The sequence below is a fragment of the Lipotes vexillifer genome, unplaced genomic scaffold (genome assembly GCF_000442215.2).
Source record: "Lipotes vexillifer unplaced genomic scaffold, Lipotes_vexillifer_v1.1 scaffold689, whole genome shotgun sequence".
In the NCBI taxonomy this organism is placed as follows: Eukaryota; Metazoa; Chordata; class Mammalia; order Artiodactyla; family Lipotidae; genus Lipotes; species Lipotes vexillifer.
In genome coordinates this window covers 1,216,645-1,235,717 of record NW_006772359.1, presented here as the reverse complement: position 1 = coordinate 1,235,717, position 19,073 = coordinate 1,216,645, and the positions used below count along the sequence as shown (strand labels likewise).

The following is a 19,073-nucleotide window of genomic DNA, read 5'->3' as shown; positions in this document are numbered from 1 at the left end:
CCCTCCCAAGAAAGTGTTGACTTCACCAATAAATGCATAGTTCTTCCTTCATGGAGTTATAATTCATAATTACTCTGGGTTGTTGAGAAAAATTAGGGCTCATGTTTGATTCTCATTTACAAAAGCAAGATCAAGGAATTATATATATATGCACACACATACGTTTAAAATTTTTTGTATTGAGATACATACCATAAAAGTCACCATTTTAAAGCGTACAATTCAGTCATTTTCAGTATATTCACAGAGTTGTGCAACTATCACCACCGTCTAATTTTACAATATTTCCATCACCCCAAACAAGAAACCCTGTACCCATTGGCAGTCACCCCCCATTCCCAGCCCTCCCAGCAGCCCCCGGTAATAACCACTAATCTGCTTTCTGTCTCTATGAACTTGCCTATTCTGGACCTTTCATATAAATGGAAACAATATATGGTCTTTTATAAGTGGCTTCTTTCATTTAACTTAACCAATGGGATTGGCACCGGGGGATGCTCTACCTTGTGTGCCTGAATCTGGGACACTGTGGGGAGGTCCCGGGCTCAGGAGGACACTGTGGGGAGGTCCCGGGCTCAGGGGCAGAGGGGTGGCACTGGGGGGAGGGAGCCAGCCTTGGCCAGGCCCCATTCAGGCACATCCTTTTCTCACTAAGGTAAGAAAACCTCTCCTTGTACATATTTTTAGTCACACACATTGTCACGAAATCACGATTCATTAGAACTCTTTGAGTTTTGATCAGCAAAGAAGGGAACATTCAGAAATTTTAAGTGAATAATGCTATTTTTGGCTCTTTCCAACAATACCCTTGTGTAACCTGCCGTGTCAGAGCTCTGCCGTTATTAGGAAAATGATGGTCGTAAGTGCTTCTGGTTCTGTCTTTGGTGACTAAGATGACAAAGGCAGAAACCTCGCGAATGAATCAGCTTGGGTTACCCACTCAGCTGGTCACGGCAGAAGACAGAACCCGGGGGAGAGCTTTCCAAGAGACTCAAGGTGTTATTACAAGGGTTTCGTGCTGTCAGAAATCAGATGTGCACCGAGCTTGGAGCTTTGAGGACAACAAAGGGAAAGCCAGCAAAGGCTGTGCATCGCTCGCTGGTCCCTCCCACAGGAAATTCTCAACAACCCTTTTAAAGTAATTTTAACAAAATCCAATCCCTCTCAGTGCAATTACTGTCAGAATGTCAAAGGAATGAATTTAATAATGTTTTGATAGCAAAGACGGTGTGCTTGTTCTCTCTCTGATCTCCAGCATTCTACTCCTTCCCCCCTCCCTGGAAATATATTCATCAGCCAATAGTGGCAAAGGCTCAGATCTTTTAAAGTTAGGGAAGATTGGAAATACAGGTGTTGTTTCAGAGGAGTCCTTTATTTTCTTCTCTAGAAATCATGTTAATGAGTGTCACCTATGCACACACGGACATAGGTGATTAGGTGGTTGAGACAGCACAGGAAAATGTTTGCTTAGAATATATTCATGGGTGGCTGTACCTGGACTGTCTTGATTTTGAAAGGTTCTATACGTCTCATTTTTAGCAGCCGTAATCTGGCTGGTATCCTATATGCTGTAGCCTTTTCAGTGGTGGAGAATCTTCTCCTGTATGCTACGGAGGTGGAGTGAATTTCATAAATTATTTGGAGGTTAGATTTTTCAAATGAGTAAGAGAGTTTAGATAGCATTTCAGAGATGTCCAGATGTTCAGAGATGTCTCTAGCGGGAAGAGTTCTGAGCAAACAGATTGGATCTTCCAAAAGGATTTAGGATGAATTTTGGTGGCTACATTATATGACTTAAAGGGCTTTTGGTTCTGTGTTAGAGGATGCTTTAAAAAGCACAGTTCCTGATGAGGCTGGTACTATATCGTCATGTCATCATCAACTTAATGCCCAGCAGAGCCCTCATTTCCTGTGAAATTAAATCTAAATATTTAATTATCTCTCCAGAGCTATTTAAATATCATTTAAAGGAAGCAAATCTTTAAAAGTCTTGTAACTATTACAAGTAGAAGGGAAAAAGGGAAACTAAACGTCTATAAAGCAGATTTCCTTAGCTGGCAGGGAACTTCATTTAAAACTGGACCTGCCGTAGCTCTGCCTTCTACAACAGGGCTGTTGTTCACTTTTGCAAAGTTAGAATATGGTCTTAACTTCTCTGTTACACCATTTGAGGATTGCCTGAGATGCTTTCGGTTTCAAACCTAATGAGGGTTTTTTTTCATTTTCTCTTCCGGGCTCACCCAGCAGCGTGCCAAAATCTGATGATTTTCCTATTGTACAAAGAGCGTTGACTCTTCACATCCATCATCAAGAACATTGATTCTGTCAGGAGGCTACTTTGAGATTCCTCTGTTCATTCAAAATAACAAAGTCCAATCAAACTGTACAGACAAAACATACCTGGGTAACACAGTACCGCCATCCCCTAAGCAGGAAGAGACAAGCCATAGGGGCCCCGAGGGCCGGGAGAGAGAGACACAGACGATCAAAGTGAACGGGAGCCTGTGTGGCAGCACGGCTGCTCCCAGAGCCGTGTCTTTATTCACTCATCAGTATTGGGGAAGGACCTTCTGCACTTGGGAGGACTGTGGGGCAAGAGAGGGAACTCTTCTTTGTTCTCATGGTCCTGACAAGAAGCAAGCCCCTCCTGTACTGGTGGGGGGGTTTTAAGAAATTGTTTTAACTTTTAAGTTTCCTTGGAGAGGGGAGAGGGCAAGGCAGACGAGAAGGGAATGACTTCTGCTCATATCGGAGGCTGTTGGAGATACCAGGGCCTGAGCACATATCTGGAGGTGCTGGTTATATAGATCAGAGGTTTTTTTGTTTAATTGAGTTTGAAAAAACGTGACAACTTTGTGGACTGGGTTGCACGGTGGTCGGCCATGTGGATTTTAAAGCCAGACCGCCTGCGTCCACGTGCGGGGTCTACCGCTTAAAAGCTGCACTGTGGCTGGACTTCCCTGGTGGCTCAGTGGTTGAGCCAGTGCAGGGGACACGGCTTTGAGCCCTGGTCCAGGAAGATCCCATGTGCCACGGAGCAACTAAGCCCATAGGCCACAACTACTGAGCCTGTGCTCTAGAGCCTGTGAGCCACAGCTACTGAGCCTGTGTGCCACAACTACTGAAGCCCACGAGCCACAACTACTGAAGCCCGCGTGCCTAGAGCCCATGCTCCGCAACAAGAGAAGCCACCGCAATAAGCCCGCGCATCACAACAAAGAGTAGCCCCCGCTCGCCGCAACTAGAGAAAGCCCGCGTGCAGCGACGAAGACCCAATGCAGCCAAAAATAATAAATAAATAAAATAAATAAATTTATGAGAAAAAAAAAAAGCTGCACTGGGCAAATCACTTAGGCTTTTTTGCCTCGCTTTCCAGAGCTACACAGCAGGTATTAGGGGTTATCCACTTCGTGTTGCTGTTGTGAGGATTAAATGAGTCACTTCATGTAAAGTGCTTAACAGCGAGACCCTTAGGAAGTACTGAGTACGTGTTTGCTGTAACTACTACTGAATCCACCTCATTCACTTTATCCACAGAGGCTGAGTTCTGTGTGCTCAAGGCCTCACAGCTGTTCTCTGCTTGTACTGCCCTTGCAATCTTCGGGTGAATCGTATTCATCCTTCGGGTCCCAGCTAGGAAGCTCATGTCCTCCAGGATGCCCTCCAGGCTAGGACCCCTGGTCATAGATTCCCCAGCACCTTCTACTCTGATTTCCAAACACTTTTCACAAGATAACTGGCTTGTTTGCTATCTGTCTTCTGCATAGGCCAGCATATAGCCCAGCGCCCAGCCCAGTACTCACACAGAGAGACTTTGTTGGATAAATGAAGGGAAACTGAACGGATGCAGTTAGTGTCAGAGTTAGCACTGGGATGGAAGCTTTTGGTCACCCATTCATGTTCTTTCTGGAATATTCCATATTCTCCCTGGAATTTTAAGGGAGTTTCTTCATTGACTTCATACCAATTTGTTTATTTTTCAGGTCACAATTTGTAGAGTGGCATCTTTTTAGTGAATGACCAGCTCTTTCATTTTATAAACAGAATTTGTTTCCGGAGCATTGTAGGAACTCAATAAAGGATTTCATTTTGAATAAATAAATCAGGTACATGCTTAACAAATTGTTCTTATGTTTTACCAAATTGCCCATCTTGTAAATAAATCAAAGATTAAAAAATCATTTGGTTTTAATACAGTGCTTCTGAAGATAAAACCTAATCAAAAACGAAAACAGAAACACCTCTTGTTCACGGCAAAATGCTTATTGCCTTGGGGAGTTATGTGCTTTTCTTGAATGCTTTATTCTTAGCTTATGACTGAAATCCACCTTGTGGCCATCTCCACAGGTACAGTGTTCTCCCCCAGACCTAATCCTCTGTGGGTTTGGTCCAGGCTCCCCACCTCCTGCCCGGGCCCCTTCTCTCTGACCTTTCCTTCGAGGGCTCATGCCCCCCAGTACTGTTTGCTTATCACCAAGTGAACCACTTAAGTCTTTCCTGGAGTCTCCCCCTTCACTTTGTCTTAGAACCTTTAACTTCATATCCTCCCCTGGCCACACCAGCCTCTCACCTCTTACCTATTAGTGGTTGCTCAGCCGAGAGTGGCCCATTTTCTCATTTCTGCCGTGAATGGCCCTGCCAGGTGGCCCTTCTCATGACGCCATTTTCCAAAGAAGAATCAGAAGCTCAGAGAGTTTAAGTAACTTGCGCAGGGCGGCTCAGCGGGTCAGTGAGAGAGACCCAGCCTCCAGAGCCTGTCTCCTTCCCTCCCCAGGCTGCCGTGTTGGACCAGGTCTTGCTCAGCCCCTCCACCCTGGGCCTTCACCAGCTCCCCGATGTCTCCCTCTGGCCTCTTCTCTCTTCCCTGGAAGCCTGGCAGCCTCCATTTTACGCCCCTCAGTTCCTCACTTTCATCTTGGGTCTCAGCCCTGAGTGGCCCCTGGAGGCTCTCGAGTTTCCTGCACCTCAGTTTAGGCCCGGGGTCTGTTAGAGGCCCGACCTTCCACCTTCACTGCATGGCCAGGTGAGACCCAGGGGAGAAACTCTTCCTTCATTCCCATCCCAGTATTCTGGAAGCGTGTGTGTGCAGGTGCACACAGACACACGTACACACGAACACGTGTGCTCGCACACACGTGGGTGTGCATGCAACATATTCACACACATGCAGTCTCATATGAGTACCCATACACGGATGTGTGCTTTCCCCGTAAGCATGCACACACACATTCCCACTCGGGCCTCTGCTCTGCAGCGTCCTGGCGGTCCTGGCCCTCCCCTCCCCCACGGCGCCCCAGGACCCTGTGTTTGTTATGGCAACAGGGCCCTCCCCTCCACCCCTCAGTCTGGGAGGGCAGAGTTCCTTGTGGCCAGTCTCCAAATCTCAGAGATTATCATCTTTAAAGAAATACAAGGAACCTCTGGGTGGGTGGGTGGGCAGCGGGAGGGGTGCTTGGTAGCCTGTGGGTGAACCTTTAATTATTAGCTGCGGCCTGTTCCAGCTTGTTCTTTTGAAATAACCTAGAACAAAGGGCTGGTGATTAGGGCTGTCCCCTTGGGCCTTCTCTCAATCTCTGGAAAGATGCCTACCCACCCCCACTCCCCACCCCCAAACACTGTAGGGAACAGGACCCAATGTTTGGTCTGCGGAGGGCCGCCATAATGAGTCCCGCTGGGCATTTTTCCTGGAACTGCCCGGTTACTAGAGACGGGTCCAGAAGCATCTGAGCCTGCGCTCTGGGCTTGGCTGCCTCATGCTTCGCCAAAGGCCACTTCACTGGCTACTTTCCTTTGTTCCTAAGACACACCATTGCCACTCCTGTCCCCCAGCACTGTCCTAGTCAGTGGATCCTCCACACGTGCCCCATCCCCTTTCTTGCTTGTCCTGACTCCTCTTGGAAGCCCCTTTGGCCAAGGAAAAGCTATTTCCTCTCCATCCAGGGACCATTTTCTTTCCTTCCCTTTGGCTTTCAGTTGCAAGTTCACACCACCTCAAGTTTGCCAGCCACAGAGAGGAACTTCTCACACTGCAGGACGGGAGGAAGAGCCCTCCACTTCTCTCTCGTCTCCACAAAGTGCTAAATCCGATCAAGGACCATAAATGTGAGATTGAGCATTGCCCCATCATCAAGTGCAAACCAGTCAGCTGTCAGAACCTTCCTTCCCATCTGACAGATCTGACACTTAACACAGACAAATATTTTGTTTTCGGGATGGAGCTAAAAACCATGCTTTTCACATGGACCATGGGGGAGGTTTTCTGGATTATAGAGGCCTGCCAGTATGTGTGTGTGTGTGTGTTTCTGTGTATTACATATTTAAGGTACATTGTGATACACTAACACTAAAACCTTGTGAATAAGTTCATCCTTCTTTTATTACTCATGTAGTTATCTTTCAGTTTTTGGCCTTTTGGGTCATATGTTGAGTAGCTGGGCAGAGGGTCTGAGTGGACCACTGTGCTGCATGGATTCATAATTAACTTCAGGCGGTAAGGATGCTCCACAGTGAACATCCTGAATGAGGTACTTGGTCGTAGCCATAGCATTCCTAGTACTGATATCTTAGGAAGGGGGAAAATATCCAAGAGCTACTTAAAAAATTAATAGATTTTTTTTTTTTTTTTTGCGGTACGCAGGCCTCTCACTGTTGTGGCCTCTCCCGTTGCAGAGCACAGGCTCCGGACGCGCAGGCTCAGCGGCCATGGCTCACGGGCCCAGCCGCATATGGGATCCTCCCGGACCGGGGCACGAACCCGTGTCCCCTGCATCGGCAGGCGGACCCCCAACCACTGCGCCACCAGGGAAGCCCTAGATTTTATTTTTAAAAGCAGTTTTAGGTTTACAGAAAAATTGTGCAGAACTGCAGAGTTCCCACCTCCCTTCTACATTGTTTTCCCTATTATTAGTATCTTATGATAGTGTAGGACGTTGATTACAATTGGTGAACCAACACTGATACATTATTATTATCTAACATGCACAGTTTACATTAGGGTTCATTAGGGTACATAGCACATTAGGATACTCTTTGTGTTATACATTCTATGGGTTTTGACAAATGCATGATGTCATGCAGCCACCATTATAGTATACAGAATAATTTTACCACCCTAAAAAAATGTGTTCCACCTATTCATTCTAGCCCTCCTCCTGCAACCTCTGGCAACCAGTGATTTTTTTCACTGTCTATAGTTTTGTCTTTTCCAGAATTTGGTATCATACAGTATGTAGTATGTTCATACTACTTTCTTTCATTTAAAAACATGCATTTAGGGCTCCTCCATGACTTCGTAACTCATTTCTTCTTACGGCTGAATAATATTCCATTGTCTGAGATGTCCCCCAATTTGTTTATCCATTCACCTACTGAAGGATATCTTGGTTGCTTCCAAGTTTTGACAATTACGAATGAAGCTGCTGTAAACATTCATGTCCATAAGTTTTCAACGCGTTTGGGTAAATACTTAGGCTAAAACGACTTTTTAAAATATGATTTTAGACCCTTTTTTCCTAAAGAGTCAGAAGGAAAGTCTTCTTCTCTTTCTAGATAAATCTTCAAAGACGAAGCAGGAGGTGGAAATAAAGCCAAAAGAGGTTGAATGTTCCCTTCATTTGGGTAGATTAAGTACATTGATCTGGGCAGGTACTGATGTAGCTACCTTTCCATTAACTAGTCATGGAGGCAGTTAGATTGGTTATCACTGAAATCCTTTAGAAACCTTGACAAAAGGGTATGGGTAAACAACCCATTAACCAGGTTTGTTCTGAGCATTTTTCCTAGGGGTTGGGGTGGGGGACTATGGACGCAATGGGTGAGATTTCATTTTTCTCATTTTGCCTAATAATTACATTTTAATGCTTTCTCCCCTGGTTTTATGACATTTTTCCCTAAAAGTGGTCTTTTTTTTCCCTTCTACATTTTTCTCTTAGTTTTAGCCTTCTATTTATATCATTCTTCTAATCACTGTGGTTGTTCTCTGGGCTTTTGTGGCCCCAGAATTATCCAGCTTAGTCTTATTATTCTTGACAATTGCATTCTTTTACCTCACCTCTTTAAGCTGTTTTTCTTTATAGTATTTGTCCTGAACCAAATTTCTCCTTTAATGCCTTAGTGTGGCTTCCACGCTTCCCCGGGAAAGAGGTTTAATTTTGCTGGAAACAAACTGTGGCTCTCCTTTAGATTAAAATAATGCTGCTGCTTTATAATCAGTTTTCACAGAATCACAGTTTGGGCTATTGCTGGCACACTGTTTTTCCGAGTCTGTGCAAGTGGCTGGGAATGACCGTATATGCTTGAATATAAGGGTGTTGTCTTCTGTCCCCAGCCTCTTCAGGAAAGAGGAAGTGCCTTACAGAGTGCTTGCAAAGTCTCTGATAGTGTGGGGGCACAATCTCAATTACTTTATTTTCAACAACAAAGGACCGGTTAACCTTGACCTGACTCACTGATGACTTTGGGAACTCTAGAAGTCGCCTGAGGAAACCAACAGAAAGGGAGGCATTTTGCGTGGCTTTAATAATAACTTCTAAAGAGATATGACTCACAATTGTGATAGTTTGTGAGACCACTCTAAAATTGATTCACTCAGCAGATAATTTATAGAGATTTTTAAATGGGCTCCTGTTATTTAAATGACTTGGGATAATATTTCCAGCAAGCACGTCACAGACAGATTCGAAAAGTGCTTTATCTCAAATATCCAATCAACTCAAAGATCATCTTACGCTGGAAACAGCGGGCGATGATTCTGCTGAATCATCTGAAGCAGGATTCATCCTGCCCCTGCCTGCCACAAGTTTGAATGAAACTGTGTCATAAAATGTGAGGGTGTGGGAACAATATTTCTACAATTAATTATGTTAAGATGATAGTATATGCTCTTAAATAGGATGGTGCAGCTTCATAGGTAAATAGTATAAATAGTCATTTGATAATTTCATTGCATTTCTAAAAATTATGTATTTGTGTTTTCCAAAAACGCTTCTGAGGGGCAGGGTCCTCCCACTGGGAAAGTGTGGAGGAACATCTTGTACTGGGGGTCACCCTGCATTTGGACATATGTGACATTTCTTAAAGCCTGGCACAGTTTTTCAAGTGTATCGTTTCATTTGAATTGAAGTGCAGGTATACGGTTCTTCCCGTTGGTGGTGCATGTGGATTAGAGACTATCGATTTACCTTCCCCAGCTGCCAGGTTCAACGCAATCTCCCTTATTCAAGTGTCCAGCCTTAAGGCTACCGGCCACCTTCCAATTTTGAAATCCACTGGTCACTGTTTAGAGCCCACCTTTTTCTGCACTTGACTCCTTAACTCTTCTCGTCTTGAAATGCTGCCCTTTGGTCGTCCTGTGCCAATACCTCCCTGACTCTTCCTTCCCAGCCAGCTCTGAATGTCGGTGTTCCCACCAGCATGTCGTCCTTGGTCTTTTCACCCTCATTCTCTACCCTCTCCCTGGGCATCTCATGTCCTTTCCAGGCTCAGCTTCTGCGCATACTGAGGTTGAAAATTGGTAGTCTGTAGGCTGGATCTTGCCTGCAAGGTTGGCCCACGCTCTGTGATTGTTATTGTTGATTTAAATGTGAATTTGTTGCCAACATTTAAAAAACTGGGATCGAATCTAGATTTCTGGCTTCTCTTGGGAAGCAGGATGAGGTGGCAGTGCTGGGACCAAGCTGTGAGCCACTGTCCCCGTTAAATGGGACACTGTTGCTCTCCTGGCTACCAGGGTCCTAGCAACTGCTGCTCCCCTTGCCTCTGCACTTTGGAGAAGTGCTATCAGTTGCCATTTTTGTTTATCATCGACTACACTTTTCTAGTCCTAACAATAGAGATAAGAGGACAAAAATAATCCTATTGGCCATGTCTCTATTCAGAAGCGGGAAAATAAAAGCTGGACCAAGAATGCTGTGTTTCAAAACAATGGAAGAAATCATTTTGTGTGTGTATAGAAGGGAAGAATATTCTTACAGATTTAATGTTCATGGTGTGTCTGAATTGACAGGCTGCAACTTAAAAGAGGCTCATAGTCGTTGACATAGATGGTTTATACTTTTGTCCGTGTTTTTTCCTTCTGAAATCCCAAACGATCGCTTTGGTAATGTAGATTCATTGGTATTTGCTGAGTGTGGAATGTGCAAAGGTACTGGGGCATAGTGGTAAGCAAGGCAGACATGTCTCCTGCCTTCAAGGGGCTTACAGTCAGCTTGTACAGATACCACAGGCCCCTCACACTCAGCATGACCCTGGGTGCATTTCTCCCTCCCACCTTCTGAATCATCTCAGTGTCCATGATCAAAGTCACCCATCTGATTAGCAATCTTCATTCCATCTGCAAACTTAATTTCCTTTGGTCATGTAATGTTAACATATCCTTGGGCATAATACCAAGGATTAGGGCCCTGACATCTTTGGGGTCTACTTTTCTACCCACCATAATAGCTGATTGCTAAATAGATTGATTTATTATCACTTGCCAATTTGTGGATTGGGCTCCAAGCATGGAGGTTGTAGGACCGATAATTATGTTAGCTTTCCATTTTTTTTTTAAAAAAACTGTTTCCCTGAATCTTCCTTACTCTGGCGGGTTTTGCTCACCGTCTCACAAACATGTGGCCACATTTGTATTTCCCTGACTGTTCTAACAGTGCCTGCCTTGAGTGATGCTTCCAATGTTTCCCGGTCTTAAGAGCTTCCAAGTTTCAGCTTTGGTCCCGTTTCTTTTGGAAACTTATTTGTTCTGCCCTTCTTGCTCCCCATCTTATCTGAAATCCTTTAGCTTTTTCAGTCTGCAGCAATTACTTATATCATGTTTTATAAATATTTACTTATTGATTGTGTGAGTTTTGGCAGAAAGCCTTATGGGTTGGTTCAAAGTGGCTCTAAAACAGTTTGTTTCCCTTCAGAAGCAAAATGTCATTCCACTATTTCAAGCGCTTATCTGAAATGTTGTATGGTTTTGTTTATTTCAGAGACTTGAAGATAGAAAACTTGCTGCTAGATGAAGACAATAATATCAAGCTGATTGGTATGACTTTTTTTTTAAAGCAAGATTATCCTTTAAGTGCTGTGTTATCAATTCTCAGTTATCTGTTTCTGACTTTGAAAATTATCATGATCTATCTCTAATCCCCAGACAATACTTCCAGTTCACCTCCTTTTACCTGCAACATTTAACAATGGTTTTGAAAAAGAAAATTAATTTTAATAATTTAGACATAAAACATGTTCTTAGGATTCTTCAAACTTCTGCTTCTCTGTTAAGTCAGATGGAGCTGAACTTTTATAGGGGTTCTTTTTATCTGAATTCATGAGAACGCCTCTTAAAAATAGTGGAAAATAGTTTGGTTCAGAAATGCTGCCCTTAGCTTGGCCATGCCTTATTTTACTTTTCAGTGAATGTAGAGGCACTGAAATAAGGGGGAATGTGACCTACCTTCTCATTTTAATATCTTTAGCCAAGCCCTGTTGTACGCTGATGGTCCAGCAAAGAGGAAGGATCCCACAGAGGGATCCTTTAGAGGTCTGTCCGAATCAGAAGGAGGTTCCAGGATGCAGTGAATCATAATTGGTTCACAAGTCATGACCCAGAAGAGAATTCACTCCATGGCTTATACTCTAGAATTCTGCTTTTGTTTGCCTGTTCTGTTGCTCTTGGCAAAATCTCAGGGCATCATTTTTCCACCCAGATTTTAGCATCATCTTTCATTCCTTTCTTTCTTTTCCCACCTCAAGTGCAAGTAATTTCTTCCACCTCAATTGCTTGAAAAAATTTTATATTAGAAGAAAAGAGGAGGATCAATAGAACTTGGTGAATTTTTTTTTTTTTTTTTTTTTTAAATAGATTTTGAATCATAGTGGTGCATATCTTTTTTAGCCTTCTTTTTTCACTAAAACATTTTATTATGAGCTTTCCCTGTGTTATTAAACATTTCAAAGACTTTATATCCAATGAACTTTTGCGGTACGCAGGCCTCTCACCGTTGTGGCCTCTCCCGTTGCGGAGCACAGGCTCCGGACGCGCGCAGGCTCAGCGGCCATGGTTCACGGGCCTAGCCGCTCCGCAGCATGTGGGATCTTCCCGGACCGGGACACGAACCGCTGTCCCCTGCATCGGCAGGCGGACTCTCAACCACTGTGCCACCAGGGAAGCCCAAACTTTGTGAATTTTAACTTTTGTACCCAAGAAGGAAATTTTGTTTGTCAAATACTGAAAACCATCTCAAGACTTTCTAAACCATATCATTCAAGTGACCAATTATATTCTTTGGAAGTCCAGTTGGCTTCCAACCCAGTAACAGTCAAGAGGCTGCAAGGGACTCCAGACCCCTTGGCTGGGTAATTAGGCACCACTGACAGGTGTTGATAAATACACCCATTATTAGGAGATTAACAATTAAGAGGAAACCAGTTTTTTTCCCCCAAAGATTTTATAGACGGTATTGTTAAAAGATTCCTGGATGATTCAAAGAATTTTTTTTTAAATCAAATTGTTTTACTACTGCATTTGAGTTGTCCTGAGGGCAAATGCAGCAGCGCTAAACAAGGCAGACATTGAAATGCCTGCAGGATATCTTTCTGGTCCTGGTTTCCGGGATCTGCGGCATTAAACAAAGTCATGTCCTGGTGAGGGACGGAGGAAAGGAGATTGTTTTTTAGGTTCCCTGGCAGGGTGACCTGGAACTTGTCTTTGGCAAGTGTGTAGGTGACAGTCACAGAGTTGCCCTAAAGCTGCAGAGATTGTAAGAGAACAGGTTGTGTGAAGGCTGGATGTCCATGACCGTAAGAGTGAGAATAATTCACTTCCCCTGCGCACAGTCTATACTGACGCTGGTAATTCCAGCAAAGAGCAGGCCACCGGCAGGGGGTCTCCCTACCCACCCAGCATCCCCTACGCTGTTTCTTCCCTTCACTTTGCCTCACTGTCTGCCCCTGTGCTTGCTTTCCCTTCTCTCTCTCCAAATGATAGCCCTAGACGACCATTTGTGAGAGTATACAGTGTTGAAAAGCACAGATCTTTTCATTGCTGAGAAGATCCTTGAAGAACCAATCTCTGTCAACAGCAGATGCATTTAATAAGTAGCTCACAGATTGGCTGCATAATAAACCCTCTTAGAGGAGACCTGTACAAATAAGATGAAGACAGGATGGACCTAAATTAGAGGCCACAGTTGCCTTGGGATGAGTGGTGGACCCTTTGGATACCAGGGACCATTTTACTCAGTCATCATCTCCCAGCTTGGCAACCGCTGGATTGGTACCCACGCAGGGATTTCAGCTCATCCAGACAAAATGCGCCATGTCAGAAACCAGGTGTCAGAAACTGGAATTCCCAAAATTGCTGGAAAGGAGGCTCTGATAATTAGATGTCCCTTTGTTAGATCTTTTCACTTGGCGCCTACTTCTCTCATGATTAGCTAAAACCAAACTCCTAATGGAAGGAGACATTATGCCATCCCAGAGGGCAGCTGGGAATTGCGTTCTGTTTAGCAGAATCTGCGTTTCCTCATTTTATTCCTAAAGAGGAGGCCGAAGGAGGGGAGGGAAGGTGCTGGAGGCAAGGAAGGCCCAGTGTCTTGTGGGTTTTCTTGCCCCTGGGTTGGGCAATTTGGATCAAATGTCTCTACAACAGTCCTTTTGCAACTTGAAAGTCCTTTGAACCTTTTCTTCAAAGGAATTACCTAGTTGTTTATTCAAAGGTTGATTATAGCTATTACCATTTTCTCTTAATAGTTTCTCTTTGAAATAATCTGATTTAAATAGAGTTACTTAAGCCATGTTTCAAGTTAACTAGAATTAGCTGGAATGAGATTTGATTTAATCAGGATCCTTCCCCCGCACCCCCTTTAAAAAAAAAAAAAAAGCAGTTTGATGTTTTTAGTTTAGTATAATCTTAAAATGTATCAACCACAACTTAAAACGATTTTGCACTTCAGTTTTCCAAAACAGCGTTCATTTGGACGTCTTTTGAAATTCATTGTGTGGCTCCCAGAAAATTGAGTGATAATTGGCTTATGCGTTTACCAAATCTAATTGAGGCAGACCCATGTGACATTACTGGGAGGTGAACTTCTCCCTAGTCTCACAATTCTAATTATAGGCATATGTGTAAAATTTCAATAATTACAGTTATGAATGTGAAACATAATAGTTATTTCTCTACAATATATTTTAAATTAAACCCTTTCAGCTAGGTCAACATAAGTCACTTAAAATGTAGATTTTATCTTCTCCATTCCCCAGATCCTCTCATTATTTATCTTCTTGAAACTTAAGACAAGGCAAGACGCTGTGTGCGCAGGCTTGCCTGGGAGCAAAGGGGGGTGATCTGGTCTCTTATCTCCCCTCCCCTGCCCTCTTTTAAGATCAAGCACTTTGTTGTAGACCCCAAGTCAGGAGGTGAGCGAGTAACTGAAGGAGTTGTTTTTTTTTCTTTTTTTTTTTTTTTTGCGGTACGCGGGCCTCTCACTGTTGTGGCCTCTCCCGTTGCGGAGCACAGGCTCCGGACGCGCAGGCTCAGCGGCCATGGCTCACGGGCCCAGCCGCTCCGCGGCATGTGGGATCCTCCCGGACCGGGGCACGAACCCGCGTCCCCTGCATCGGCAGGCGGACTCTCAACCACTGCCCAGTTAATGGAACCCCACGGAGATTCGAAAGGGAGGCTTTTAGTTTAGGGGCTCTTAGGAGATTGGGCCTCTAACATGACTGTTAAAGAAATTTTCCTTGAAATGTTGGCCCAGTTAATATGATGTGTATTCCATGGTGCTACCTCTCGGTCTTACCATAGTGGGTGATCTTTACACCTTGGCTGTTTCCTTTGGGAATTTTAAACGGCCATTCAGTTTAAAGCTCAATAATGATTTTTCGACTTATGATGCCCCCACTCCTCCAACTTCAGTGATACTCCAGGGTGGGACCTGAGAGCAGGGGCCCTCAGATCCTTTTGAACAGAGATCTCGTCCTAATCCAAGAGAGCCGTGGAGCCCCTGAAGGGCCTTTTTGGGCAGGTTATGTGCGGCCTGCTTGTGCAGGCTGGACCGATGGGATAAGAAATCGGGGCCTTTTGTCCCCCTATTTGTCAGGGTGGGAGTGGAAGAGTAGAGAGCAGAGGAAGAGAGGAGGAGGGAGATTAAGAGAAAGGAATAAAATCGTATTTTAGAAAACTCCCCCAGACAGAAGAAGAGTCAAGTATGTGAACAGGCAGCATTCCTAGTTGGTTTCCTCACCCCAGTTTTGGTTCCGATTCTTCATTCGAATCTTGAGCTGAAGAGTTTGGGTGGTCTTCAGAGCCCTGATGTGTTTTCAGAGCTCTGCTTGGATGGGCTTCTATTTATTTATTTTTTAACATTTTATTTATTTATTTTTGGCTGCTTTGGGTCTTCGTTGCTGCATGCGGGCTTTCTCTATTTGCGGCGGCGGGGGGGGGGCTATTCTTCGTTGCCGTGTGGGCCTCTCATCGTGGTGGCTTCTCTTGTTGCGGAGCACGGGCTCTAGCGCAGGCTTCAGTAGTTGTGGCATACGGGCTCTAGACTGCAGCCTCAGTGGTTGTGACGCATGGGCTTAGTTGCTCCGCGGCATGTGGGATCTTCCTGGACCAGGTCTCGAACCCATGTGCCCGGCATTGGCAGGCAGATTCCTAACCACTGAGCCACCAGGGAAGTCCTGGCATTCTGTTCAGAAGCGCTCTTTCCTTATACGGCTTACACCAGCGACTGCGGGGAGAATTTTTGGTGATGCATCTTGATCTGTGGTGTGTGAGTGGCTTCGCGGACTCGTAGCACTGACCCACCCTGTGTCTCTCCATTCCGGAGCTTTCCTACAGCTTTCACAAGAGCCATGGCTTTGCAGGTGGAGGCGTGTTAGCCTCAAGGAGAAGACAGTCAACGAAATTAGATGTATATCTTGCCAGCTAAGAAAGTGCAAGGGTTTTGTTCCCTATGTGGAGCCTGTCTCTGACCACAGCCCCTTTCTGACTGAGCCCCGGGGGGCTGAGCCTTCTGTTTGGGGACCAGAACCATAATATTTACATTGAAGTTCAAAGGAGGAGCCATGCTCTTAATTCTTCAATCAACAAAGATTGAGGAAAGATATCAGATGAGCACCTAACACTAACAGCCCTCTAATGACCTGTCAGTTACAGGATCTGTAAGATCAAATGTAAACACAGCACAAAAGGCACAATGGACCCAGTATGGCTTTAGATGCACTGGGCGCTTCTTTCTTCTCCCCCCCCCCGCCTGCCTTAATCATCCAGGAACAAAGCAATGCTAGGAGGTCATTTAGTCTAGTTCTCATTGCTATCTTTCTGGCGTTATTTTTCCGGCCAACACTCAGCCGTTGTCTAAATTGTTGGGTGTATTTTTCCCCCCCTTTCAAATCACCATATGTTGCCTCATGCCTTGGGAGCATTTTTAAGAGACTTGCGTGAAATGAAAGCATTCAGCCAAAAAAGTCAACTCTAACTGGTGGGATCGCATGTCACCTGGGGTGACACCAACACCAGCCAGAGAAAATCAATCTTCCTGCGGCTTTTTCCCACTTGGCCACTTGGAAGCCAGCAGGCTGACTCCAAGGACTTCTGCTCATTTTCTCCCTCTGCCTTTAGTCCTAGAAAGCAAGCCTGTCTTTTTTTCTGGATGACTCATTTCCAAGATTTGATGAAAATATGTTTTGGTTCAACATACTTTTTAGCTCTCGCTGGATTTGACTGTGAGGCCTGATAGAAAATGTTTCCAGTTCAGCAAGGGAACTTTTGTCTTGAGACCCATATCCAGAGGTTACGGTTCACAGCTGCTGGGTTTCCTTTTGGATGTGAAATGATGTGTTAGCCCGAGAGAATGTTTCCTTTCCTGCTGCTTCCCCCAACCCTCCCCCCCTTTTTCATTTCCATGGTTTTCTAATTCAGGGCTGGTTTTGTCCTCCCCTCTTTGCAGACTTTGGTTTGAGCAACTGTGCCGGGATCCTGGGCCACTCCGACCCGTTCAGCACACAGTGTGGCAGCCCCGCGTACGCTGCGCCCGAACTCCTTGCCAGGAAGAAATACGGCCCCAAAATCGATGTCTGGTCCATGTGAGTTATTGAGCTTCTAAGACTGAATGCGCCCTCCTGCTGTCTCCGCTGTTCCCTTCTTATGAAATAACCTTTGAGTATTTGATGAGCATGAATTATAATTATAGGCTCTGGGATATATATGCAGTGATTCTTTGGGCTCCTGATTTCCACCTCTGTTCTTTCTGTCTTTTCTCCACCAACTGCCCGAAAGGCCTTTATTAAAATTCATTAACGTGCCGGAAGAGAAGAAAACAGAGCCGTGCCCTCGCCGAGATCATGTTCTGGTTTCACGAGTCACTCATATCCTTCCCCTGCTTGGAGTCTCCCAAAGCTTTCCACCAGCATCAGCGTAAATCCCAGGCTTGCTGCCTGGCCCCAGACCTCATGGGTCTGCCCACCTCTCCTGCCTCCGCACCTATCACCCCACCCTCGGCTCACGGTTCTTCACACATGTCGGCTTCTGTTTTGTCTTCCCCACCTCTGGGCTTTGCTCTCGCTATTTCTTTCCTTTTATGGAAGTAGAGTTGGCGTATAATATCGTATTAGTTTCAGGTGTACAACACAGTGGTTCGATATTTATGTATATCACAAACTGGTTACCGCAATAGGTCTAGCAACCATCTGTCACTGTACAAAGTTATTGCCGTATCATTGACTATATTCCCTATGCTGTAGGTTACATCTCAGTAACTTATTTATTTTATAACTGGAAGTTTGTGCCTCTTAATCCCCTTCACCTATTTTGCTCAGCCTCCCCCCTCCCCCTCCCCCCTGGCCAGCACTTGCTGTTGCTTTTGCCTGGAATGCCATTTCCCAGCCCTTTGAATGGCCCGTCCACTCCCACATTCCAGTGTTAATCCAGTGTCACCACTGCAGAGTCCATCTCTTGTTCCAGGGATGCCTCAGCACCTGGCACAGAGCCAGGGCTGGAGAGGGTTGGAGGGAGGGAGGGAGGAAGGTAGGAAAGAAGGAAGGAAGGAAGGAAGGAAGGAGGAAAAGGAGAGAAGGGAGGGAGGGAGGGACAAGCACTTCATCCAGGTGAACAGAAGCTAGAGGGTCGGGGGCTAAAGCTGGCAGAGGAAGCAGACAAAGGAATGTGAGGCAGTGAGGGGATTTCAGGAAGTTCTGGTTGGAGATTATTCAGAGGAACCAGAGATGAGACTGAGATTCTGAGGGCACCAGAATTCTCTGAACTTTCCCAGAAAGGGCAAGCTCTCCCTGGAACTGCAGCTCTGCTTGTTCAGCCAGCAGGTGAGACCAGATAGTGGGGGATCAGATTCTGTTGCTGAGGGCTCGGAGTTAACTGTCCCCTTTGCTCCTCAGGACAACCTGTGAGGCCTCTCTTACCCTCTTTTACACAGACAGGAGGGCAGCTCTGTGGTTAGTGTGGCCCAGAGCCACCCAGCCAGTAGGTGTGGGAGCTGCGCTTTGCACCCAGGGCTCTTCACGCCTCAGCCTGAGCTCCCGGTTCCTTCCCTCTCTCCAGAGGATGTGTGAAGGCTGCAGGTGGAGAGGGTGCCGTGTGCTGCTGACTTGCTGGGGGCCACTGGGGTAGGGGGGAGTGACAGAAGGAAGCAGAGGCAGAGGATACCTTCTCTTTGAGGTGCGCTGGGTGGTGTGACTGGCAGTGCTAATCCCAGACTCTTTTTATACTGTGCCCAGATGGGCCTCAGAATCCTTCTCAACACAGCCCTCCAGGCAGCCAACACCAATGGGTCAGAGTCAATACACAGGTGAAATCCATTCTTGGTGTCATAAGTGTCTGGCATGTAATCTGCCCTTAAAAAGTATTTATTTATTAATGGGTGAATATGAAAGTTTGAGTCTACAATCATTCTCTCTCCTTAACAGTTAGGGTACGTATTTAGGCTAAATGGAAAGCTTTCAGAGGGATGATTTGTGTACCAAAAAAAAAAAAAAAAAAATGTGGAGAATGGGGAGTCTGAAAGACCAGGGGTTCAGGGGTGTCACGTAACTGTGGTGACAGGCAGTGGGGTGGGCGACATAGTGATCAAAGGGAAAGA

The 19,073-nt window shown here is 45.3% G+C and overlaps 1 protein-coding gene across 1 annotated transcript in view; it reads left to right on the top strand.

Annotated features, from left to right (window-relative positions):
• HUNK (hormonally up-regulated Neu-associated kinase) overlaps positions 1 to 19,073 on the top strand; it is a 111,344-nt gene that overhangs the window by 47,956 nt on the left and 44,315 nt on the right. The window contains 2 exon segments of the mRNA XM_007447419.1: positions 10,971 to 11,026; positions 16,932 to 17,067. Of these exon segments, the coding sequence (XP_007447481.1) occupies positions 10,971 to 11,026; positions 16,932 to 17,067 (192 nt within the window).